General features: G+C 41.9%; 1 protein-coding gene across 1 annotated transcript in view; it reads left to right on the top strand.

Moving 5' to 3' along the window:
• LOC106578368 (cadherin-related family member 1a) overlaps positions 1-26,379 on the top strand; it is a 169,281-nt gene that overhangs the window by 32,099 nt on the left and 110,803 nt on the right. Inside the window, exons 7-9 of the mRNA XM_082965589.1 lie at positions 4,523-4,642; positions 6,410-6,553; positions 19,763-19,841. Coding sequence (XP_082821715.1) covers positions 4,523-4,642; positions 6,410-6,553; positions 19,763-19,841 — 343 coding nt within the window. The remainder of the gene's footprint in view (positions 1-4,522; positions 4,643-6,409; positions 6,554-19,762; positions 19,842-26,379) is intronic.

The raw sequence follows: 26,379 nt of genomic DNA, 5'->3' as shown, positions 1-26,379 counted from the left end.
CAGGACTAAAAGATAATTGATAGTAATTTAGTGCCTTGTCGGAAACAGGATGCATGTTTTGGAATATTTTTATTCTGTACAGGCTTTTTTCTTTTCATTCTGTCGTTTAGTTTAGGTTAGTATTGTGGAGTAACTACAATGTTGTTGATCCATCCTCTGTGTTCTTGTATCACAGCCATTATTAAACTCTATCACTTTTTTAAAGTCACCATTGGCCTCATGGTGAAATCCCTGAGCAGATTCCTTCCTCTCCATCAACAGAGTTAGGAAGGACGCCTGAATATTTGTTGTGACTGGGTGTATTGATACACCATCCAAAGTGTAATTAATAACTTCACCATGCTCAAAGAGATATTCAATGTCTGCTTTTTTAGTTTAACCCATCTACCAACAGGTGCCCTTCTTTGCGAGGCAATGAAGGTCTTTGTAGTTGAATCTGTGTTTGAAATTCACTGCTCAACTGATGGACCTTACAGATAATTGTATGTGTGGGGTACAGAGAAAAGCTAGTCATAAAAAAATCATGTTCAACACTATTATTGCAGATAGAGGGAATCCATGCAACTGTCACGGTTGTGTGGAGAGACGGACCAAGGCGCAGCGTGTTCTGAGTTCCACATAATTTATTACTGAAACTTACCAACAACAAAAAGAAACAAACAACGAACCGTGACGACAGAGGTGCTACATGCACTCACTCAAAACAAGATCCCACAAAAACCAGTGGGGAAATGGCTGCCTAAATATGATCCCCAATCAGAGACAACGATAAACAGCTGCCTCTGATTGGGAACCATACCAGGTTAACATAGATATCAAACAACCTAGAGAACCCACCCTAGTCACACCCTGACCTAAAACACATGGAGAATAAAAGGCTCTCTATGGTCAGGGCGTGACAGCAACTTATTAAGTGACTTGTTAACCTTTATGGGCTAGGCGGGAAGTAATCGTCCCACCTACGTAACAGCCAGTGTAATCCAGTGGCGCGATTTTCAAATACCTTAAAAATCCTATTACTTCAATTTCTCAAACATATGACTATTTTACAGCTATTTAAAGACAAGACTCTCGTTAATCTAACCACACTGTCCGATTTCAAAAAGGCTTTACAACGAAAACAAAACATTAGATTATGTCAGCAGAGTACCCAGCCAGAAATAATCAGACACCCATCTTTCAAGCTAGCATATAATGTCACAAAAACCCAGAAGACAGCTAAATGCAGCACTAACCTTTGATGATCTTCATCAGATGACAACCCTAGGACATTATGTTATACAATACATGCATGTTTTGTTCAATCAAGTTCATATTTATATAAAAAAACAGCTTTTTACATTAGCATGTGACGTTCAGAACTAGCATACCCCCCGCAAACTTCCGGGGAATTTACTAACAATTTACTAAATTACTCACGATAAACGTTCACAAAAAGCATAACAATTATTTTAAGAATTATAGATACAGAACTCCTCTATGCACTTGATATAAAATAGCTTTTTGGTGAAAGCACATTTTGCAATATTCTAAGTACATAGCCCAGCCATCACGGGCTAGCTATTTAGACACCCGGCAAGTTTAGCCTTCACCAAAATCATATTTACTATTATAAAAGTTTGATTACCTTTTGTTGTCTTCGTCAGAATGCACTCCCAGGACTGCTACTTCAATAACAAATGTTGGTTTGGTCCAAAATAATCCATCGTTATATCCGAATAGCGGCGTTTTGTTCGTGCGTCCCAGACACTATCCGAAATGGTAAATCAGGGTCGCGCGCATGGCGCAATTCGTGACAAAAAAATTCTAAATATTCCAATACCGTACCTCGAAGCATGTCAACCGCTGTTTAAAATCAATTTTTATGCAATTTATCTCGTAAAAAAGCGATAATATTCCGACCAGGAATCTCCTTTTCGGCAAACAGAGGAAAAAACACAAAGACGGGGGCGACCAGTGCACGCGCCTAAACCCACAGTCCCTTGATCGGCCACTTGAGAAAGGCGATAATGTGTTTCAGCCTGGGGCTGAAATGACGACATTCAGGTTTTTCCCGGGCTCTGAGAGCCTATTGGAGCCGTGGGAATTGTCACGTTACCGCAGAGATCCTTTGTAATTGAATGAGATGTCAAAGAAAGACAATAAATGGTCAGACAGGCCACTTCCTGTAAAGGAATCTCTCAGGTTTTGACCTGCCATTTGAGTTCTGTTATACTCACAGACACCATTCAAACAGTTTTAGAAACTTTGGAGTGTTTTCTATCCAAAGCCAATAATTATATGCATATTCTAGTTACTGGGCAGGAGTAGTAACCAGATTAAATCGGGTACGTTTTTTATCCAGCCGTGTCAATACTGCCCTCTAGCCATAACAGGTTAAGCACATTTTTACTCCTGAACTTATTTAGGTTTGCCATAAAAAAGGGATTGAATACTTATTGATTTCTGATTTTCATTTTTAACTAATTTCACATTATGGGTATTGTGTGTGGGCCAGTAACAAACATCTCAATTTAATACATTTTAAATTCAGGCTCTAACACAACAAAGTGTAGATAAAGTCAAGGGGTGTGAATACTTTCTGAAGGCATTGTAGGTATGGGAAAATGGACTAGGCAACAGGATAGATAATAAGTAGTATTAACAGCATATGTGATGAGTTAAAATAGTTTATGCATATAGGGGGGCATTTGGTTAACTATTTAGCAGTCTCATGTCTTGGGGATAGAAGCTGTTCAGGGTCCTGTTGGTTCCAGATTTGATGCATCGGTACCACTTGACGTGCGGTAGCAGAAAGATCAGTCTATGACTTGGGTGGCTGGAGTCTGACAATTTTAGGGCCTTCCTCTGACACCGCCTGGTATATATGTCCTGGATGGCAGGGAGCCTCGTCCCCAGTGATGTACTGGGCCATACACACTACCCTCTGTAGCACCATGTGGTCGGATGCCAAGCAGTTGCTACACCAAGCAATGATGCAGCCAGTCAAGATGCTCTCAATGGTGCAGCTGTAGAACTTTTTGAGGATCTGAGGACCCATGCCACAACTTTTCAGCCTCTTGAGGGGGAAGAGGCGTTGTCGTGCATTCTTCACAACTGTATTGGTATTTGCGGACCATGTTAATTCCTTCGTGATGTGGACACCGAGGAACATCAAGCTTTCAACCCGCTCCACTTCAGCCCTGTCAATGTGTATGGGGGCATGCTTTGTCTTGGTGAAGTTTAGGAGAGGTTGTTGTCTTATCGTAGTTACTGATCAGGCCTACCATAGTTGTGTCATCAACCAACTTGATGATGGTGTAGGAGTCGTGCGTGGCCACGCAGTCGTGGGTAAAAACAGGGAGTACAGGAGGGGACTAAACACACACCCCTGAGGGGCCCTCATGTTGAGGGTCAGCGTAGCGGATTTGTTGCTGCCTACCCTTACCACCTGGGGGCAGCCAGTCAGGAAGTCCAGGATCCAGATTTAGAGGGAGGTCCCAGGGTCCTGAGCTTAGTGATGAGCTTGGAAGGCACTATGGTGTTGAACGCTGAGCTGTAGTCAATGAACAGCATTTTCACATAGGTGTTCTTCTTGTCCATGTGGGAGAGGGCAGTGTGGAGTGCAAATTAGATTGAATCATCTGTGGATCTGTTTGGGCGATGAACACATTGAAGTGGGTTCAGGGTTTCTGTGATGGCTGGTGCTCTCATGCATGGCTCAGTGTTGCTTGCCTCGAAGCAAGCATAGAAGTCATTTAGATTGTCTGGTAGGCTCGAGTCACTGGGCAGCTGGCTGCTGGGTTTCCCTTTATAATTTGTGATATTTTGCAAGCCCTGCCACATCCGATGAGTGTCAGAGATGGCGTCGTAGGATTCGATTTTAGCCCTGTATTGAAGCTTTGCCTGTTTGATGGTTTGTCTGTGCTAGAAAAACATGTGTATGTGTGTGTGTGTGTGTGTGTGTGTGTGTGTGTGTGTGTGTGTGTGTGTGTGTGTGTGTGTGTGTGTGTGTGTGTGTGTTTACACGCACATGCACTTGTCTGTATGCGCACACGAGTATGTAGTTATTGGGCTCATCAGCCGGGGATTAAATAACATTAATTTAATTAAATCAACTTGTGTGAGGTATTGGTGGCTTAGAGGGCTGCTTTGGCCAGAGATGGCGGGGAATGTTGGTGTGCACTTTGTGTGGGGACTGCTATTAGGAGCAGAGCATAGCTGGACATTGAGGCAAAGCAGATCTGGACACACCAGCTTTTTACCTGCCTGCCCCTATTCAGGGCATATGGCCTCTTTATATCCAAACATAGGTATGCATATTTTGTATTCACTCTATGTCCAAATTCTCATGGTCCTTAGAGGGGTAGTTATGTATTTATCTGATTACTGGCATGATATGTCTGCTCACGTTAACCTTAGTGAGCGGTGATGGTGGGGTTTCAGGATGGAGAGGCTTAAGGATTGAAAGGCTCTTTGCTGTTTGACCTCATCGGTGTGTATTTAAGCTTTTAATATGATGCCTTTCTTTCTGCCATGACAGACTAATGGTCAATCCAGTAAATTTGCCATAGACCGACACAGTGGTGTGCTGAGGATCAAGCCCGGGGAGACGCTGGACTATGAGAGGTCGACAACACACTTCATCACAGTGGTGGCCAAGGTAATGGTCATTGACTACCACTGATAACACTGATAACCCTACAGTATATCATGCATTGGCAAACAACATATTCACTCTTTATCACCTTATAATAAGGAATGGCGTACTGAATCCTCATGATATACAGGATATACATGAAGTTAATGAAAAATAAATAGCACATCACTCAACAAAAACAATGTCACTGTGGATTACTCTAGTGTCGTGTCGTTTGTTGTCGTTAATGTAATGACATGCTATTTGTCGAATAATGAACTATGTTTATAATTACATGATTAAATTCATCATGTAACCTTTAACCTGATTCCTTTGTACTCTTCAACTTCATGTTGTGTTTTGGGGTCACGACTACTCGTAGACCTCGTCTGTAATGCGTGGTCAACTTAGTCTGATATGTAAATTCTTAACTCACATGTTTTATACCCCAGGGAAGAAAGGGGTGTTTCCGTCTTTATGACATGCTCTCTGGGTTCCCTGCGGCATAGCTAGTTACGAGGCAAGGTATTACAATATACTATGTTCTTGTTAGACAACTAAAATCACAGCCTGTCACAAAAACATTGTCTTTGATATGGATATTTTCTACACAACGTCATGTACATATTATGAAAACTATCGTTACAATGTTTTCGTTATAACATCTTCATTTAACTTTTAATGACATCACAAAATTAACATTAATTTTCATATTCCATCTATCATTGTTACCACCATTTTGGCTGAGGAAATATAATGTCCCAAAGTCCATTTATTGCATGTTACAGTTCTGAGGTAGCCTCTCCCTAAGGCACACACAGACATTCCAATCCCCAACACTAAAGGAAAAATGATTAGTCTGCTGCCTTAGAATTTATGAAGGGCGTGAGGTGTCTTAAACCACTCCCCCATCAATCCCTCTACCTCTCCCCCTCTGCGGGAGGGAGAGATATCTCTGTTGAACTGTGATCTACTGTAACCTGATCCTCACAGGCCAGTCATGACACTAGGATACAGGCATGCTAGTGTCCTGTGGCCTCATTTATAACCTTTGCGCAAATTTCACACTACAACATTTCTGCATGCGCCATTTCTGAAAAGTTGGCGCACGTACAAACATATCGAGATTCATAAACTTGCCGCACGCCTTACATACGCATGTTTCCCATTACAAATATCCTGTATGACAATAATCCTTCATTTACTGTATAATTTGGAACTATTCCCATCAGGCCACGGCATGCAAAAGACAAATTGTTGTTCAATATTTAGTTAATCAATAGATTAATAGATTTATTTGTCCTGTCCTGGTATACGCTCAGAGATTAAATAGACAATGAAGTCGCGCTCCTATCGCACAGAATTACTGTACCCTACACACACTGTGAAATATTTTACGTAAACCACGGTCTATTTACTGTGTTGGCAGAATCTTTAGCAGTAATTTATAATGTATCTGGAAAGAGAAAACAATAGCAAAATGTTGTGGACCTTTCAGCAGAACGTTTGAATTCAACAGTGTTTTCCATCGACTTTTCCCCCAACGTAAATATGATGGACTGGCCGCGAATTCCGAAACCTTGTAGGGCACATACTTCCAGCAGCAGTATGATCCACCTTGTTATCTCTACTGTTGATTGTGCTGCTATCTTGTGCCAAATCCTTCTTGAAGGATATATTTTATCTAAATGAAGACAAACTTCAATAAATAATGGTCAGCCATGTCTGATCTTTTAAATTAAATTGTACAAAATAAGGATATAAAATATGGGATATTTGATTCTGTAACAGGATGGTGGTGGAAATTATAATGGGAAAGAACAGGTGATGTCATCCTCTGCCACCTTGACAATCAACGTGATTGACACCCAGGACACGCCCCCTAGCTTTGTCGGGACACCATATTTCGGATACGTTTATGAAGTGTCCGTACCAGTAAGTACAAACATGCACAGCTCTCAAGATATCACACTAACATGACACACACACGAAGAACACCGTACAATTGTGTAACACTTCAACAAAAATGTAACCATGTCATTAGATTTAGGCCAATTTCGGGAATTTTAGTGCATCCCGCCGACAGGAATAAACATCTCTCCGGTAAGAAGGGTGTTGGTGTATGTTTCATGATTAACGACTCATGGTGTAATTGTAACAACATACAGGAACTCAAGTCCTTTTGTTCACCTGACCTAGAATTCCTCACAATCAAATGCCGACCGTATTATCTCCTAAGAGAACTCTCCTCGGTTATCGTCAGAACCATGTATATTCCCCCCAAGACGGCCATCAAGAAACTTCACTGGACTTTATGCAAACTGGAAACCATATATCCTGAGGCTGCATTTATTGTAGCTGGGTATTTTAACAAAGCTCATTTGAGAACAAGGCTACCTAAATTCTATCAGCATATCGATTGCTGTACACGAGTGAGTAACACGCTCGACCATTGCTACTCTAACTCCCGTGATGCATACCCCCCCTCCTTTTGGCAAATCTGACCATGACTCCATCTAAGCTCTGTGCTTAGGTCTATCCAACGCTGGTCTGACCAATCAGATTGCTTCAATACCGTTGATGGGATATGTTCCAGGTAGCCTCAGATTATAACATTGACGTATATGTTGACCTAACCAGAAACTGTGGATTGATGGCAGCATTCACGCAAAACTAAAAACACGTCCCACTGCATTTTAATCATGGCAAGGCAATTGAAAATATGGCTGAATACAAACAGTGTAAGGCAATCAAACAAGCAAACAAGTGCCAGTATAGAGACAAAGTGGAGTCGCAATTCAATGGCTCAAATATGAGACATTTGTGGGAGGGTCTACAGACAGTCATGGATTACAAAAAGTAAACCAGCCCCGTCAGGGACATCGACGTCTTGCTTCCTGACAAATTAAACAACTTCTTTCCCCGTTCTGAGGATAATACAGTGCCACCGACGTGGCCCGCTACCAAAGACTGTGGGCTCTCCTTCGCTGTGGATGACGTGAGTAAAACATTTAAACGTGTTAACCCTTGCAAGGCTGAAGGCCAAGATGGCATCCCTAACCGCGTCCTCAGAGCATGCGCAGACCAGCTGGCTGTGTGTTTACGGACATATTCAATCAATCCCTATCCCAGTCTGCTGTCCGCACATGCTCCAAGATGGCCACCATTGTTCCTGTTCCCAAGAAAGCTAAGGTAACTGAACTAAATTACTATCTGTCATCATGAAGTGCTTTGAGAGACTAGTCAAGGATCATATCACCTCCACCCTACCGGTCACCATAGACCCACTTAAATTTGTTTATTGCCCCAATACGGCCACAGACGATGCAATCGCCATCACACTGCACATTGCCCTATTCCATCTGGACAAGAGGAATACCTATATAAGAATGCTGTTCATTGACTACAGCTCAGTATTCGACATCATAGCACCCTCCAACATCATAATTAAGCTTGAGACTCTGGGTCTTGACCCCACCCTGTATAACTGGGTCCTGGACTTCCTGACGGGCCGCCCCCAGGTGGTGAGGGTAAGAAACAACATCTCCACGCTGCTGATCCTCAACACTGGGGCCCTGCAAAGGTGCGTTCTCAGCCACCTCCTGTACTCCCTGTTCACTCACAACTGCGTGACAATGCACGCCTCCAAATCAATCATCAAGTTTGCAGATGACACAACAGTGGTAGGCTTGATTACCAACAACAACGAGACATCTTACAGGGACGAGGTGAGGGCCCTCTGAGTGTGGTGTCAGGAAAATAACCTCACTCAATGTCAGCAAAACAAAAGAGATTATTGTGGACTTCAGGAAACAGCAAAGGGAGCACCCCCCTATCTACATTGACGGGACAGCAGTGGAGAAGGTGGAGAGTTTTAACCTCTCTGGGATTTTGACAACAGCCAGTGAAATTGCAGGGTGCCAAATTCAAACAACAGAAATCTCATAATTAAAATTCCTCATACATACAAGTATTATACACAATTTTAAAGATAAACTTCTTGTTAATCCAACCAAAGTGTCCAATTTCAAAAAGGCTTTATGGCGAAAGCACACCATGTGATTATCTGAGGACAGCACCCCATTAAACAAACACAGACAATCATATTTCATCCCGCCAGGTGCGACACAAAACTCAGAAATAACGATATAATTCATGCATTACCTTTGAAGATCTTCTTTTGTTGGCACTCCAATATGTACCATAAACATCACAAATGGTCCTTTTGTTCGATTAATTCTGTCGTTATATCTCCAAAATGTCAATTTATTTGGCACGTTTGATCCAGAAAAACACCGGTTCCAACTCGCGCAACATGACTACAAAATATCTAATAAATTACCTGTAATCTTTGTCCAAACATTTCAAACAACTTTCCTAATACAACGTTAGGTATTTTTTTACGTAAATAATCGATAACATTTAAGACGGGATAAACAGCGTTCAATACCGGACGAAAACAAAGTGGAGCGTGCTTTCAGGTCATGCGCCTCTAACAAACAGTACACTTCACTCGACCCTCATTCTGAACAGCAATACTCATTCATTACACAAAGGAAAAACATCAACCAATTTCTAAAGACTGTTGACATCCAGTGGAAGCGGTAAAACTGCAAGCAAGTGTCTTAGAAATCTAGATCTCCCTAGAAACCCCATTGAAAAGAGAGTGACCTCAACAAAAGAAATCCTGGTTGCTTTGTCCTCGGGGTTTCGCCTGCCAAATAAGTTCAGTTATACTCACAGACATCATTCAAACAGTTTTAGAAACTTCAGAGTGTTTTCTATCCAAATCTACAAATAATATGCATATCCTAGCTTCTGGGCCTGAGAAGCAGGCAGTTTACTTTGGGCACGCTTTTCATCCGGACATGAAAATACCGCCCCCTATCCCAGAGAGGTTAAGTTCCTCTGTGCACACATCACCAACTAACTGAAATGGTCCATGCAGACAGACAGTGTGATGCAGAAGGTGCAACCTTTTCAACCTCAGGAGGCTGAAAAAATGTGGCTTGTCATCAAAAACCCTCACAACATTTTACAGGTGCTCACCTGGTACGGCAACTGCACCGCCCACAACCACAAGGCTCTACAGGGGTTGGTGCGGTCTGCACAATGCATCACCGGGGGCAAACTACTTGCCCTCCAGGACACTTACAACATCCGATGTCACAGAAAGGCAAATAAGATCATCAAGGACAATAACCACCCGAGCCACTGCCTGTTCACCCCGCTTCCATACATAAGGCGAGGTCAGTACAGGTACATCAAAGCTGGGACAGAGAGATTGACAAACAGCTTCTATCTCAAGGCCATCAGATTGTTAAACAGCCACCAATAACACAGAGGCGGCTGCCTACCTTCAGACTTGATATCATTGGCCACTTTAATAAATGGAACACTAGTAACTTTAATAACCTGATATGGATAGGGGGCAGTATTTTCACGGCAGGATGAAAAAATTTACCCGATTTAAACTGGTTACTACTAATGCCCAGAAACGAGAATATGCATATTATTAGTAGATTTGGATAGAAAACACTCTGAAGTTTCTAAAACTGTTTGAATGGTGTCTGTGAGTATAACAGAACTCATATGGCAGGCAAAAACCTGAGAAAAAGTCAACCCGGAAGTGTAGGATCTGAGAAATGTAGTTCTTCTTTATAGTCCCTTTCGAAACTACAGTATCTGTGCTGTTACGTTGCACTTTCTAAGGCTTCCATTGGCTGTCTAAAGCCTTCAGAAAGTGGATTGAGGCTTCTCCTGTCTCTGGGCAGAGTATAGGAGCTCAGTTACTGAGTGGTCTGCCTGAGGACAAAGAGATTGGATATGCGCGTTCTTGCGAGCACGCTGTTTTTCTTTTCCTCCTTGAATGAATACAGCATTGTCCGGTTGGAATATTATCGCAATTTTACGTTAAAAATACCATAAAAATAGATTTTAAACAGCGTTTGACATGCTTCTAAGTACGGTAAAGGAACATTTTTACTTTTTGTGTCTTGAATTGCGCTCACGTGTTACCCTTTGGATAGTGACCTGAACGCACGAACAAAACGGAGGTATTTGGACATAACTATGGATTATTTGGAACAAACCAACATTTGTTGTGCATTCTGATGAAGATCAGCAAAGGTAATACAATATTTCGAATACTAATTCTGAGTTTAGGTTGCCCCGAACTTGTCGGGTGTCTGAATAGCTCGCCGTGATGGCGAGCTATGTACTCAGAATATTGAAAAATGTGCTTTCGCCGAAAAGCTTTTTTAAAATCTGACACAACAATTGCATAAAGGAGTTCTGTATCTATAATTCTTAATATAATTGTTATGTATTTTGTCAACGTTTATGATGAGTATTTTTGTAAATTCACTGGAAGTTTTTTGTGGGAATACATTTTCTGAACATCACGTGCCAATGTAAAAAGCTATTTTTGAATATAAATATGAACTTGATTGAACAAAACATACATGTATAATATAATGTCCTAGTAGTGTCATCTGATGAAGATCATCAAAGGTTAGTGCTTCATTTAGCTGTGTTTTGGGTTTTATTGACATATATGCTTGCTTGGAAAATGGCTGTGTGGTTATTTTGGTCTATGTACTCTCCTAACATAATGTAATGTTTTGTTTTCGCTGTAAAGCCTTTTTGAAATCGGACAACGTGGTTGGATTCAGAAGAGGTTTATCTTTCAAACGGTATAAAATAGTCGTATGTTTGAAAAATTTAAATTATTGGATTTTTTAGGTTTTTGTATTTCGCGCCATGCAATCCCATTGGCTGTTGGCTAGGGGTTCCGCTCCGCCAGCGGAAAGCCTAGATGTAAGAGGATAATGTTTACATATCTCGCATTACTCATCATATATGTATATAATGTATACTGTATCCTTCACTATCTATTCTTTAATATCTATTGCATCTTAGATGCTCTGTCACTGCTCATCCACATATTTTATACTTACAGTTGAAGTCAGAAGTGTACATATACCTTAGCCAAATACATTTACTGATTTATTTCAGCTTTTATTTCTTTCATCACATTCCGAGTGGGTCAGAAGTTTACATACACTCAATTAGTATTTGGTAGCATTGCCTTTAAATTGTTTAACCTGTTAGGGCTAGGGGGCAGTATTTGCACGGCTGGATAAAAAAAATGTACCCGATTTAATCTGGTTACTAATCCTACCCAGTAACTAGAATATGCATATACTTATTATATATGGATAGAAAACACTCTAAAGTTTCTAAAACTGTTTGAATGGTGTCTGTGAGTATAACAGAACTCATTTGGCAAGCAAAACCCTGAGACATTTTCTGACAGGAAGTGGATACCTGATGTGTTGTATTACCTTTAAACCTATGCCATTGAAAAACACAGGGGCTGAGGAATATTTTGGCACTTCCTATTGCTTCCACTAGATGTCACCAGCCTTTACAAAGTGTTTTGAGTCTTCTGGAGGGAGATCTGACCGAACAAGAGCCATGGAACGATGATGGCCCATTAGACACCTGGCGCGCTAGTTCATGTTGGGTACCCTCGTTACAATACGTTATAAAAGAGTATGCATTCGTCCACCTTGAATATTATTCATGTTCTGGTTAAAAAAGGCCCTAATGATTTATGCTATACAACGTTTGACATGTTTGAACGAACGTAAATATATTTTTTCCCCTCGTTCATGACGAGAAGTCCGGCTGGCTTAGGTCATGTGCTAACAAGACGGAGATTTTTGGACATAAATGATGAGCTTTTTTGAACAAAACTACATTCGTTATGGACCTGTGATACCTGGAAGTGACATCTGATGAAGAGAATCAAAGGTAATGGATTATTTACATAGTATTTTCGATTTTAGATCTCCCCAACATGACGTCTAGTCTGTATCGCAACGCGTATTTTTCTGGGCGCAGTGCTCAGATTATTGCAAAGTGTGATTTCCCAGTAAGGTTATTTTTAAATCTGGCAAGTTGATTGCGTTCAAGAGATGTAAATCTATAATTCTTTAAATGACAATATAATATTTTACCAATGTTTTCTAATTTTAATTATTTAATTTGTGGTACTGACTTGACTGCCGGTTATTGGAGGGAAACGATTTCCTAAACATCAATGCCATAGTAAAACGCTGTTTTTGGATATAAATATGAACTTGATAGAACTAAAAATGCATGCATTGTCTAACATAATGTCCTAGGAGTGTCATCTGATGGAGATTGTAAAAGGTTAGTGCATAATTTTAGCTGGTTTTATGGTTTTGGTGACCCTGTCTTTGAATTGACAAAACATTACACACAACTCTTGTAAATGTACTGTCCTAACATACTCTAAATTTATGCTTTCGCCGTAAAACCTTTTTGAAATCGTAAAACGTGGTTAGATTAAGGAGATGTTTATCTTTCAAAGGGTGTAAAATAGTTGTATGTTTGAAAAATTAGAATTTTGACATTTATTTGGATTCAAATTTGCCGCTCTTGAAATGCACCTGCTGTTGATGGAGTGCACCACGGGTGGGACGCTTGCGTCCCACCTAGCCCATAGAGGTTAACCTGTTAGGGCTAGGGGGCAGTATTGACACGGCTGGATAAAAAACGTACCTGATTTAATCTGGTTACTACTCCTGCCCAGTAACTAGAATATGCATATAATTATTGGCTTTGGATAGAAAACACCCTAAAGTTTCTAAAACTGTTTGAATGGTGTCTGTGAGTATAACAGAACTCATATGGCAAGCAAAAACCTAAGATTTCATGCAGGAAGTGGCCTGTCTGACAAGGTGTCGTTCTTCTTGTCTCTGTTTATTGAAGAGTGAGGATCTTAGCTGTCCCGTGACACTTCCTACGGCTGCCATAGGTTCTCAGAAGGCAGCAAAACGCTGAATCGTGGCTTTGCAGGCTCTGGCTGAAACAAAGTAGCGCGTTTGGGTAGTGGCTGGTTACAGTACTGTGAGACTCAGGCTCGTGCCCGCATCGACCGAAAGCTTTGTTTTCTTTTCTCTGTTTAGCTAAATGGACATTCCCGGTCGGAATATTATCGCTTTTTTATGAGAAAAATGGCATAAAATTGATTTTAAACAGCGGTTGACATGCTTCGAAGTACGGTAATGGAATATTTAGATTTTTTTTTGTCACGAATTGCGCCATGCGCGCGACCCCGATTTACCATTTCGGATAGTGTCTGGGACGCACGAACAAAACGCCGCTATTCGGATATAACGATGGATTATTTTGGACCAAACCAACATTTGTTATTGAAGTAGCAGTCCTGGGAGTGCATTCTGACGTAGACAACAAAAGGTAATCAAACTTTTATAATAGTAAATCTGATATTGGTGAGTGCTAAACTTGCCGGGTGTCTAAATAGCTAGCACGTGATGGCTGGGCTATGTACTTAGAATATTGCAAAATGTGCTTTCACCAAAAAGCTATTTTAAAATCGGACATATCGAGTGCATAGAGTTCTGTATCTATAATTCTTAAAATAATTGTTATGCTTTTTGTGAACGTTTATCGTGAGTAATTTAGTAAATTGTTAGTGAATTCGCCGGAAGTTTGCGGGGGGTATGCTAGTTCTGAACGTCACATGCTAATGTAAAAAGCTGGTTGGTGATATAAATATGAACTTGATTGAACAAAACATGCATGTATTGTATAACATAATGTCCTAGGGTTGTCATCTGATGAAGATCATCAAAGGTTAGTGCTGCATTTAGCTGTCTTCTGGGTTTTTGTGACATTATATGCTAGCTTGAAAAATGGGTGTCTGATTATTTCTGGCTTGGTACTCTGCTGACATCATCTAATGTTTTGCTTTCGTTGTAAAGCCTTTTTGAAATCGGACAGTGTGGTTAGATTAACGAGAGTCTTGTCTTTAAATAGCTGTAAAATAGTCATATGTTTGAGAAATTGAAGTAATAGCATTTCAAAGGTTTTGAAAATCGCGCCACAGGATTCAACTGGCTGTTACGTAGGTGGGACGAATTCGTCCCGCCTGCCCCAGAGAGGTTAACTTGGGGAAAACATTTCGGCTAGCCTTCTACAAGCTTCTCACAATAAGTTGGGTGAGTTTAGGCCCATTGTTCCTGACAGAGCTGGTGTAACTGAGTCAGGTTTGTAGGCCTCCTTGCTCGCACACACTTTTTCAGTTCTACCCACAAATTTTCTATGGGATTGAGGTCAGGGCATTGTGATGGCCACCAATATCTTAACTTTGTTGTCCTAAAGCCATTTTGCCACAACTTTGGAAGTATGCTTGGGGTCATTGTCCATTTGGAAGACCCATTTGCGACCAAGCTTTAACTTCCTGACTGATGTCTTGAGCTGTTGCTTCAATATATCCACATAATTTTCCCTTCTCATGATGCCATCTATTTTGTGAAGTGCACCAGAACCTCCTGCAGCAAAGCACCCACAAAACATTACATTACCAGTTGTTGCTTCAATATATCCACATAATTTTCCCTTCTCATGATGCCATCTATTTTGTGAAGTGCACCAGTTCCTCCTGCAGCAAAGCACCCACAAAACATGATACTGCCTCCCCCATGCTTCATGGTTGAGATGGTGTTCTTCGGCTTGCAAGCCTCCCCCTTTTTCCTCCAAACATAACAATGGTCATTGTGGACAATCAATCAATAAAATGTATTTATGAAGCCCTTCTTACATCAGCTTATGGCTCCGGGCTGGCGGGCGGCTCTGGCGGCTCCGGGCTGGCGGGCGACTCTGGCGGCTCCGGGCTGGCGGGCGACTCTGGCGGCTCCGGGCTGGCGGGCGGCTCTGGCGGCTCCGGGCTGGCGGAATGCTCTGGCGGCTCCGGACAGGCAGGTGGCTCTGGCGGCTCCGGGCGGGCGGGCGGCTGTGGCGGCTCCGGACAGGTGGGCGGCTCTAGCGGCTCCGGACTCATGGGCGGCTCTGGCGGCTCCGGGCTGGCGGGCGGCTCTGGCGGCTCCGGGCTGGCAGGCGGCTCTGGCGGCTCCGGGCTGGCGGGATGCTTTGGCGGCTCCGGACAGGCGGGTGGCTCTGGCAGCTCCGGGCTGGCGGGCTGCTCTGACGGCTCCGGACAGGCGGGCGGCTCTGGCGGCTCCGGACAGGTGGGCGGCTCTGGCGGCTCCGGACTCGCGGGCGGCTCTGGCGGCTCCGGACTCGCGGGTGGCTCTGGCGGCTCCGGACTGGCGGGCGGCTCTGGCGGCTCCGGACAGGCGGGTGGCTCTGGCGGCTCCGGATAGGCGGTCGGCTCTGGCGGCTTTGGACTGGCGGGCGGTTCTGGCTGCTCCGGACTGGTGGGCGGCTCTGGCGGCTCCGGACTGGCGGCTCCAGACACACAATCTCCCCGTGTGCCCCCCCCAAATAATTTTTGGGGCTGCCTCTTCACCTCCACCTGCTGCCCCGGCAGGTTGTTGCAGTGGTCAAATAGCTGTTCCCAAGTCCAGTCTATTCTTCCCTCCAATTTCTCCAGTGACCAGGATGCCATCACCTCCTGAGCACGCTGCTTCATCCCCTCCTGGTGCTGCTCCTTCCTTCGCTGCTTGGTCCGTTGTTGGTGGGTGAATATGTAACGGCCGTCGTCTAAATGAGACCAAGGTGCAGCGGAGGGTGTGTTCATCATGAAAGGATTTAATGATCGAATGAACACTATACAAAAGAAACCAAAAAAACGACTAGCAACAGTTCTGTCAGGAACACACTAAACAGAAAACATTCACCCACAAACCCCAAAGGAAAAACAGGCTACAGCTGTTCCTGATTGAGAGCCAAACACGGCCGAAACAAATTAAACCACCAACATAGAAAATGAACATAGAACGCCCACCCATGTCACACCCTGGCCTAACCAAAAACAGAGGAAAAAACCCTCTCTATGGCAAGGGCGTTACACACTGAGTGATGTTGCATGTGTTACATTCAGCAAAAACATGACTGTTCAACTATTGAACAATCATGTTAACCTCTATGGGCTAGGTGGGACGCTAGCGTGCCACCCGTGGTGCACTCCATCAACAGCAGGTGCATTTCAAGAGCGGCAAATTTGAATCCAAATAAATGTCAAAATTCAAATTTTTCAAAAATACAACTATTTTACACCATTTGAAAGATAAACATCTCCTTAATCTAACCACGTTTTACGATTTCAAAAAGGTTTTACGGCGAAAGCATAAATTTAGAGTATGTTAGGACAGTACATTTACAAGAGTTGTGTGTAATGTTTTGTCAAGTCAAAGACAGGGTCACCAAAACCATAAAACCAGCTAAAATGATGCACTAACCTTTTACAATCTCCATCAGATGACACTCCTAGGACATTATGTTAGACAATGCATGCATTTTTAGTTCTATCAAGTTCATATTTATATCCAAAAACAGCGTTTTACTATGGCATTGATGTTGAGGAAATCGTTTCCCTCCAATAACCGGCAGTCAAGTCAGCGTCACAAATTAAATAATTAAAATTAGAAAACATTGGTAAAATATTATATTGTCATTTAAAGAATTATAGATTTACATCTCTTGAACGCAATCAACTTGCCAGATTTAAAAATAACCTTACTGGGAAATCACACTTTGCAATAATCTGAGCACTGCGCCCAGAAAAATACGCGTTGCGATACAGACTAGACGTCATGTTGGGGAGATCTAAAATCGAAAATACTATGTAAATAATCCATTACCTTTGATTCTCTTCATCAGATGTCACTTCCAGGTATCACAGGTCCATAACGAATGTAGTTTTGTTCAAAAAAGCTCATCATTTATGTCCAAAAATCTCCGTCTTGTTAGCACATGATCTAAGCCAGCCGGACTTCTCGTCATGAACGAGGGGAAAAAATATATTTACGTTCGTTCAAACATGTCAAACGTTGTATAGCATAAATCATTAGGGCCTTTTTTAACCAGAACATGAATAATATTCAAGGTGGAGAATGCATACTCTTTTATAACGTATTGGAACGAGGGTACCCAACATGAACTCGCGCGCCAGGTGTCTAATGGGACATCATCGTTCCATGGCTCTTGTTCGGTCAGATCTCCCTCCAGAAGACTCAAAACACTTTGTAAAGGCTGGTGACATCTAGTGGAAGCAATAGGAAGTGCCAAAATATTCCTCAGCCCCTGTGTTTTTCAATGGGATAGGTTTAAAGTCAATACAACACATCAGGTATCCACTTCCTGTCAGAAAATGTCTCAGGGTTTTGCCTGCCAAATGAGTTCTGTTATACTCAGACACCATTCAAACAGTTTTAGAAACTTTAGAGTGTTTTCTATCCATATATATATATATGCATATATGCATATATATGCATATGCATATTCTAGTTACTGGGTAGGATTAGTAACCAGATTAAATCGGGTACATTTTTTTATCCAGACGTGCAAATGCTGCCCCCTAGCCCTAACAGGTTAACTATATTTCTGTTTTTGATGTTGATGGGAATTCATAAACTAAGATTGTATTCATTCAAGGCCTCATAATATGGACAATAGAAAATACATTTTGGGGAGCTTGGTATATATTGTGGAACTGGTAACATGTAGACTGAACAACAAAATTATATTTATAGTATTAATATACACTGCTCAAAAAAATAAAGGGAACACTTAAACAACACAATGTAACTCCAAGTCAATCACACTTCTGTGACATCAAACTGTCCACTTAGGAAGCAACACTGATTGACAATAAATTTCACATGGTGTTGTGCAAATGGAATAGACAACAGGTGGAAATTATAGGCAATTAGCAAGACACCCCCAATAATGGAGTGGTTCTGCAGGTGGGGACCACAGACCACTTCTCATTTGCTATGCTTCCTGGCTGATGTTTTGGTCACTTTTGAATGCTGGCGGTGCTTTCACTCTAGTCAGGAGATGTGGAGGAGGCCGTAGGAGGGCAACAACCCAGCAGCAGGACCGCTACCTACACCTTTGTGCAAGGAGGAGCAAGAGGAGCACTGCCAGAGCCCTGCAAAATGACCTCCAGCAGGCCACAAATGTGCATGTGTCTGCTGAAACGGTCAGCAACAGACTCCATGAGGGTGGTATGAGGGCCCGACGTCCACAGGTGGGGGTTGTGCTTACAGCCCAACACCGTGCAGGACGTTTGGCATTTGCCAGAGAACACCAAGATTGGCAAATTCGCCACTGACGCCCTGTGCTCTTCACAGATGAAAGCAGGTTCACACTGAGCACGTGTGACAGACGTGACAGAGTCTGGAGACGCCGTGGAGAACGTTCTGCTGCCTGCAACATCCTCCAGCATGACCGGTTTGGCGGTGGGTCAGTCATGGTGTGGGGTGGCATTTCTTTGGGGGGCCGCACAGCCCTCTATGTGCTCGCCAGAGGTAGTCTGACTGCCATTAGGTACCGAGATGAGATCCTCAGACCCCTTGTGAGACCATATGCTGGTGCGGTTGGCCCTGGGTTCCTCCTAATGCAAGACAATGCTAGACCTCATGTGGCTGGAGTGTGTCAGCAGTTCCTGCAAGAGGAAGGCATTGATGCTATGGACTGGCCCGCCCATTCCCCAGACCTGAATCCAATTGAGCACATCTGGGACATCATGTCTCGCTTTAGTCCAGGTCTGGGAGGAGATCCCTCAGGAGACCATCCGCCACCTCATCAGGAGCATGCCCAGGCGTTGTAGGGAGGTCATACAGGCACGTGGAGGCCACACACACTACTGAGCCTCATTTTGACTTGTTTTAAGGACATTACATCAAAGTTGGATCAGCCTGTAGTGTGGTTTTCCACTTTAATTTTGACTGTGACTCCAAATCCAGACCTCCATGGGTTGATAAATTGGATTTCCATTGATTATTTTTGTGGGAATTTGTTGTCAGCACATTCAACTATGTAAAGACAAAAGTATTTAATAAGATTATTTCTTTCATTCAGATCTAGGATGTGTTATTTTAGTGTTCCCTTTATTTTTTTGAGCAGTATATAATATTTTTCTCTATTTCTTATATATACATCTTCATTATAGTCCAACAAGCAAACTGTTACCGTCCATGTAGCTATTGGAGAGAAATACTCCAGCTGTATTTATCCTGAATTCCTCTAATGCCTCAAAACTTATTACCAATCCTGTTTTACTGATAATTACATAGATTTGTTTCATAGCTCAGACTATTCTAATAACACTTCTGTCCTCAGGGTTCGGAAATATTCACAGTTTTCGCCAAAGATGGAGACCTTGGAATGCCCAAACCAATCCATTATTCCCTTGAGAATGGTAAGCGTCAACAGTTATCCAGTAGGCTTTCTATTGAAGTATCTCTGTATACATTGTTTATTTACATTGATTTACCATGATATGTGCTCATTTTATTTGATATAACGTACCAAAAAGCCTGTTGTATGTCTGAACTCCTTTACATACCCCTCGTGATGAAGGCATTCAATGGTCTGCTTCTATCTAAGATGTAAACACATGAAATCGTGATCTGCTGTCAGTGTGTTAAGAGTAGCTAATGTCAGCTCCCAAAGAATGAAATGAGACTGTTTCCGAGTGCACTTGAAATATGCATCATGCAATATGAATGGTCTTGATCTTATGAATAGGTAACTCCATTGACCAATTTATAGAAAGCTAAGCAATGTTACAGTTGACTAGACTAGCCAGCAAATACTGTAAACGTCAATGTGCCTGCTCAGGAAGCTGGTGTTTCATTAGCCATCTCTCTGTCAGTGAATTCAAGTTTGAATCATGTTTTTGCATGAATACCTCTTTTCAAATAACTAGCTGCAGGCTTAAATAAACATGAATTTATATAATTTGCATAGAAACCCAAATAAAAGCATGTAGAAGGAAAGATGTGGGTGTGTCATGTATGCTATAATGGAGGTTTAAAAACGACAGCTGCATACTGTATGCTTATTAACCTATACATATGGCATTGCCTACACATAAAGGATTCCTTGCAATAAAATCTTATTTAAAAACAGCTGTACAATGTGCTCTAGAATAATCCAGATGAGTTCTCAAATAGCAGCTGCAAAATTCCATTGTGGTATTGTTGGATGATTTGGAATATAAGGTATGGAGAATGATAAAGAGCCTGTAGGATTATAGAAAAAACAGTTGAGAAATGAATGTTTGAGTGTCAAATACTAAATGTTTTGTGAATGTTAGTATATTTAAGTGGTTTAACCTCTCTAGGCTAGGCGGGACGAATTCGTCCCACCTACGTAACAGCCACTGCTATCCAGTGGCGCGATTTTCAAAACCTTAAAAATCCTATTACTTCAATTTCTCAAACATATGACTATTTTACAGCCATTTAAAGACAAGACTCTCGTTAATCTAACCACACTGTCCGATTTCAAAAAGGCTTTACAACGAAAGCAAAACATTAGATTATGTCAGCAGAGTACCAAGCCAGAAATAATCAGACACCCATTTTTCAAGCCAGCATATAATGTCACCAAAACCCAGAAGACAGCTAAATGCAGCATTCACCTTTGATGATCTTCATCAGATGACAACCCTAGGACATTATGTTATACAATACATGCATGTTTTGTTCAATCAAGTTCATATTTATATCAAAAACCAGCTTTTTCCATTAGCATGTGACGTTCAGAACTAGCATACCCCCCGCAAACTTCCGGGGAATTCGCTAACATTTTACTAAATTACTCACGATAAACGTTCACAAAAAGCATAACAATTATTTTAAGAATTACAGATACAGACCTCCTCTATGCACTCGATATGTCCGATTTTAAAATAGCTTTTTGGTGAAAGCACATTTTGCAATATTCTAAGTACATAGCCCAGGCATCACGGGCTCGCTATTTAGACACCCGGCAAGTTTAGCACTCACCATAATCATATTTACTATTATAAAAATTTCATTACCTTTTGTTGTCTTCGTCAGAATACACACCCAGGACAGCTACTTCAATAACAAATGTTGGTTTGGTCCAAAATAATCCATCGTTATATCCGAATAGCGGCGTTTTGTTCGTGCGTTCCAGACACTATCCGAAATAGTAAAGAAGTGTCACGCGCTTGGCGCAATTCGTGACAATAAAATTCTAAGTATTCCATTACCGTACTTCGAAGCATGTCAACCGCTGTTTAAAATCAATTTTTACGACATTTTTCTCGTAGAAAAGCGATAATATTCCGACAGGGAATCTCCTTTTCGGCAAACAGAGGAAAAAATCCCAAAGGCGGGGGCGGTTGGGGTCAGGCGCATAAGCTAGTGTCTCTTGATGGGCCACTTGAGAAAGGCGATAATGTGTTTCAGCCTGGGGCTGGAATGACGACATTCTGTTTTTTCCCGGGCTCTGAGCGCCTATGGACGACGTGGGAAGTGTCACGTTAGAGCAGAGATCCTTAGTAAATGATAGAGATGGAAAAGAAGTTCAACAAATGGTCAGACAGGCCACTTCCTGTAAAGGAATCTCTCAGGTTTTGACCTGCCATTTGAGTTCTGTTATACTCACAGACACCATTCAAACAGTTTTAGAAAATTTAGGGTGTTTTCTATCCATATGTAATAAGTATATGCATATTCTAGTTACTGAGTAGGAGTGGTAACCAGATTAAATCGGGTATGTTTTTTATCCAGCCGTGTCAATGCTGCCCCCTAGCCCTAACAGGTTAAATGATTAACTTTCCTACTAACCTTTATTAGGTTCTGAACAAACAGGAAAAGCTCAAACAAAGTTTATTCACCCATACAGCTGCAAAGACAAAGACATTACACAACCACATATATTTATACCCTCCTACTAGGCAGAGTTAACTCTAGACAGTCAATAAATCGCTGTTCTTAGTCAGGAACTTAATTGGTTCCTCTCACTGGTGTAGTCATGGCCCTGACTGATGCTAGAACCTTTGTGTGTGTGTAATAGGACTGTTCCTTCTCACTTCATCTGACCTCGGGCCAAATTCCTCACTCCTCCCTAATACACAACTGTCCTACCTTATCAGTGACAGAAACCAGACTGTTTGTCCTATGCCTCCCTCCTTAGGAGCCATGATAATTAACAATAACATGTTTTGGGTTAGGGTTAGGGAATGTAAACTCTCTGCACTCCCCCTTGTATCACTCAGTAACTTTCCCTACAGCAAGGTTCTATCCACCCTCCATTGACCCCAACATATACATTCATTATACATGGAAAGTAATCAATAAGTTCTAGTATGGTAACATTAATACGTATATTTGAAGCTAGAACCCAACAGTTCCTCCTTTTTGAATAGTAACTCTATACTGTTCAACATTATATCAACTTTGAAATTACATAAAAATGAACAGAAAAGGAAACAACATGATTTAATATTCTCAGTTGATTTGTATGTTTACACCTCCGAGACTTATAATCATACTATACACACTCTTATTCCCCCTCCTTTTATACAATTGAGAATTACATTTCAGCTGAAGCTTTTGACTTTCTACATTTCAGCAGGAGCTTTTGACTTCCTCTTCCTCCTTCGGGTTCCTAAGAGTGATAGCATAAACATGTATGGCAAAACAACTAAGTTTGATAACATGATGATTCAATCAATCAATCAAATTTATTTAAAAAACTATTCTTACATCAGCTTATGTCACAAAGTGCTGTACAGAAACCCAGCCTAAAACCCCAAACAGCAAGCAATGCAGCTGTAGAAGCACAGTGGCTAGGAAAAACTCCCTACAAAGGCAAGAACCTAGGAAGAAACCTAGAGAGGAACCAGGCTATGAGGGGTGGCCAGTCCTCTTCTGCCTGTGTGGAGATTATAACAGAACATGGCCAAGATGTTCAAATGTTCATAGATGACCAGCAGGGTGAAATTATAATAATCACAGTGGTTGTCGAGGGTGCAACAGGTCAGCACCTCAGGAGTAAATGTCAGTTGGCTTTTCATAGCCGATCATTCAGATTATCTCTAACACTCCTGCTGTCTCTAGAGAGTTGAAAACAGCAGGTCTGGGACAGGTAGCACGTCCGGTGAACCGGTCAGGGTTCCATAGCCGCAGGCAGAACTGTTGAAACTGGAGCAGCAGCACGGCCAGGTGGACTGGAGACAGCAAGGAGATAGCGACGATACCCCCGGACAGGGCCAAACAGGCAGGATATAACCCTACCCACTTCGCCAAAGCACAGCCCCCACACCACCAGAGGGATAACTTCAACCACCAACTTACCATCCTGAGACAAGGCCGAGTATAGCCCTCAAAGATCTCCGCCACGGCACAACCCAAGGGGGGGCATCAACCCAGACAGGAAGATGACATCAGTGACTCAACCCACTCAAGTGACGCACCCCTCCTAGGGATGGCATGGAAGAGCACCAGTAAGCAAGTGACTCAGCCCGTATAACAGGGTTAGAGGCAGAGAATCCCAGTGGAGAGAGGGAAAATGGCCAGGCAGAGACAGCAAGGGCGATTCGTTGCTCCAGTGCCTTTCTGTTGACCTTCACAATTCGGTGCCAGACTACACTCAAGCATAGGACCAACTGAAGAGATGAGTCTTCAATAAAGACTTAAAGGTTGAGACCGAGTCTGCATCTCTCACATGGATAGGCACACAATTCCATAAAAATGGAGCTCTGTAGGAGATTCCCACTCTCACCTTAGACTGACTGTACAGTGGCTTGTGAAAGTGTTCACCTCCCTTGGAATTTTTCCTTTTTTGTTGCCTTACAACCTGGAATTAAAATAGATTTTTAGGGTGTTTGTATCATTTGATTTACACAACATGCGTACCACTTTGAAGATGCAAATTATATTTTCTTGTGAAACAAACAAGAAATTAGACAAAAAAAATGAAAACTTGAGTGTGCGTAACTATTCACCCCCCAAAGGTTGATGAAAAACATCCCCACAGCATGATGCTGCCACAACCATGCTTCACAGTGCGGATGGTATTCTCGGGGTGATGAGAGGTGTTGGGTATTCACCAGATGTAGCGTCTTCCTTGATTGCCAAAAAGCTCGTTTTTAGTCTCATCTGACCAGAGTACCTTCCTCCATATGTTTGGGGAGTCTCCCACATGCCTTTTGGCAAACACCAAACACGTTTGCTTATTTTTTTTTTTAACCTCCCTGGGCAAGGTGGGACATTTGCTAATTTGACACCCACCAAGTTTGGCCCTCACCAAACTCAGATTTACTATAAGAAAAATTGGATTACCTTTTCTGTTCTTCGTCAGAATGCCCTCCCAGGACTTCTACTTCAACAACAAATGTTGTTTTGGTTCAAAATAATCCATAGCATATTGAAATAGCTCCGTTTTGTTCGTGCGTTCAGGTCAGTATCCGAAGGGTGACGCGCGAGCGCATTTCGTGACAAAAAATGTCAAAATATTCCATTACCGTACTTTGAAGCATGTCAAAAATTGTTTAAAATCAATTTTTATGCGATTTTTCTCGTAAAATAGCGATAATATTCCAACCGGGCGACGTTGTATTCATTCAAAGAGAGAAAGAAAAACATGGAGAATTCACATGAAGGCGCATCTCCAGGGTCACTGTTCTAAGCCTGACCAGTCACAAAATCTCCTGCTGTTTTTCGCCCAGAGACTGGAGAGACGTCATTCCATTTTCTGGCGCCTTCTGAGAGCCAATGGAAGCCTTAGAAAATGTCACATTACAGCAGAGATGCTGTATTTTTGATAGAGATGCCACAGAAGGAGAACAAATTGTCAGACAGGGCACTTCCGGTATGGAATCTTCTCAGGTTTTGGCCTGCCATATGAGTTATGTTATACTCACAGACACCTTTCAAACAGTTTTAGAAACTTTAGAGTGTTTTCTATCCAAATCTACTAATTATATGCATATTCTCGTTTCTGGGCAAGAGTAGTAACCAGTTTAAATTGGGTACGTATTTTATCCGGCCGTGCAAATACTGCCCCCTAGCCCCAACAGGTTTAACCTCTTACATCTAGACGTTCCGCTAGAGGAACACCTGCTCCAATATCCAATGATAGGCATGGCGCGAAATACAAATTCCTCAAAAATACAAAAACTTCCATTTTTCAAACATATGACTATTTTACAGCATTTTAAAGACAAGACTCTCCTTTATCTAACCACACTGTCCGATTTAAAAAAGGCTTTACAGCGAAAGCAAAACATTAGATTATGTCAGCAGAGTACCCAGCCAGAAATAATCAGACACCCATTTTTCAAGCTAGCATATAATGTCACAAAAAACAAAACCACAGCTAAATGCAGCACTAACCTTTGATGATCTTCATCAGATGACAACCCTAGGACATTATGTTACACAATACATGCATGTTTTGTTCAATCAAGTTCATATTTATATAAAAAACCAGCTTTTTACATTAGCATGTGACGTTCAGAACTAGCATACCCCCCGCAAACCTCCGGTGAATTTACTAAATTACTCACGATAAACGTTCACAAAAAACATAACAATTATTTAAAGAATTATAGATACAGAACTCCTTTGTGCAATCGAGGTGTCCGATTTTAAAACAGCGTTTCGGTGAAAGCACATTTTGCAATATTCTGAGTAGACAGCCCAGCCATCACGGCTAGCTATTTAGACACCCATCAAGTTTAGCCCTGACCAAACTCCGATTTACTATTAGAAAAGTTTGATTACCTTTGGTGTTCTTCGTCAGAATGTACTCCCAGGACGGCTACTTCAATAAGAAATGTTGGTTTGGTTCCAAATAATCCATCGTTATACCCAAATAGCGGCGTTTTGTTAGTGCGTTCAAGACACTATCCGAAGTGTAAATAAGGGTCACGCGCACGAAGCACTTCGTAAACAAAAAATTTCTAAATATTTCAT

The sequence above is a fragment of the Salmo salar genome, chromosome 19 (genome assembly GCF_965601325.2).
Source record: "Salmo salar chromosome 19, fSalSal1, whole genome shotgun sequence".
NCBI classification, from domain to species: Eukaryota; Metazoa; Chordata; class Actinopteri; order Salmoniformes; family Salmonidae; genus Salmo; species Salmo salar.
This window is presented reverse-complemented; position numbering and strand designations above follow the sequence as displayed.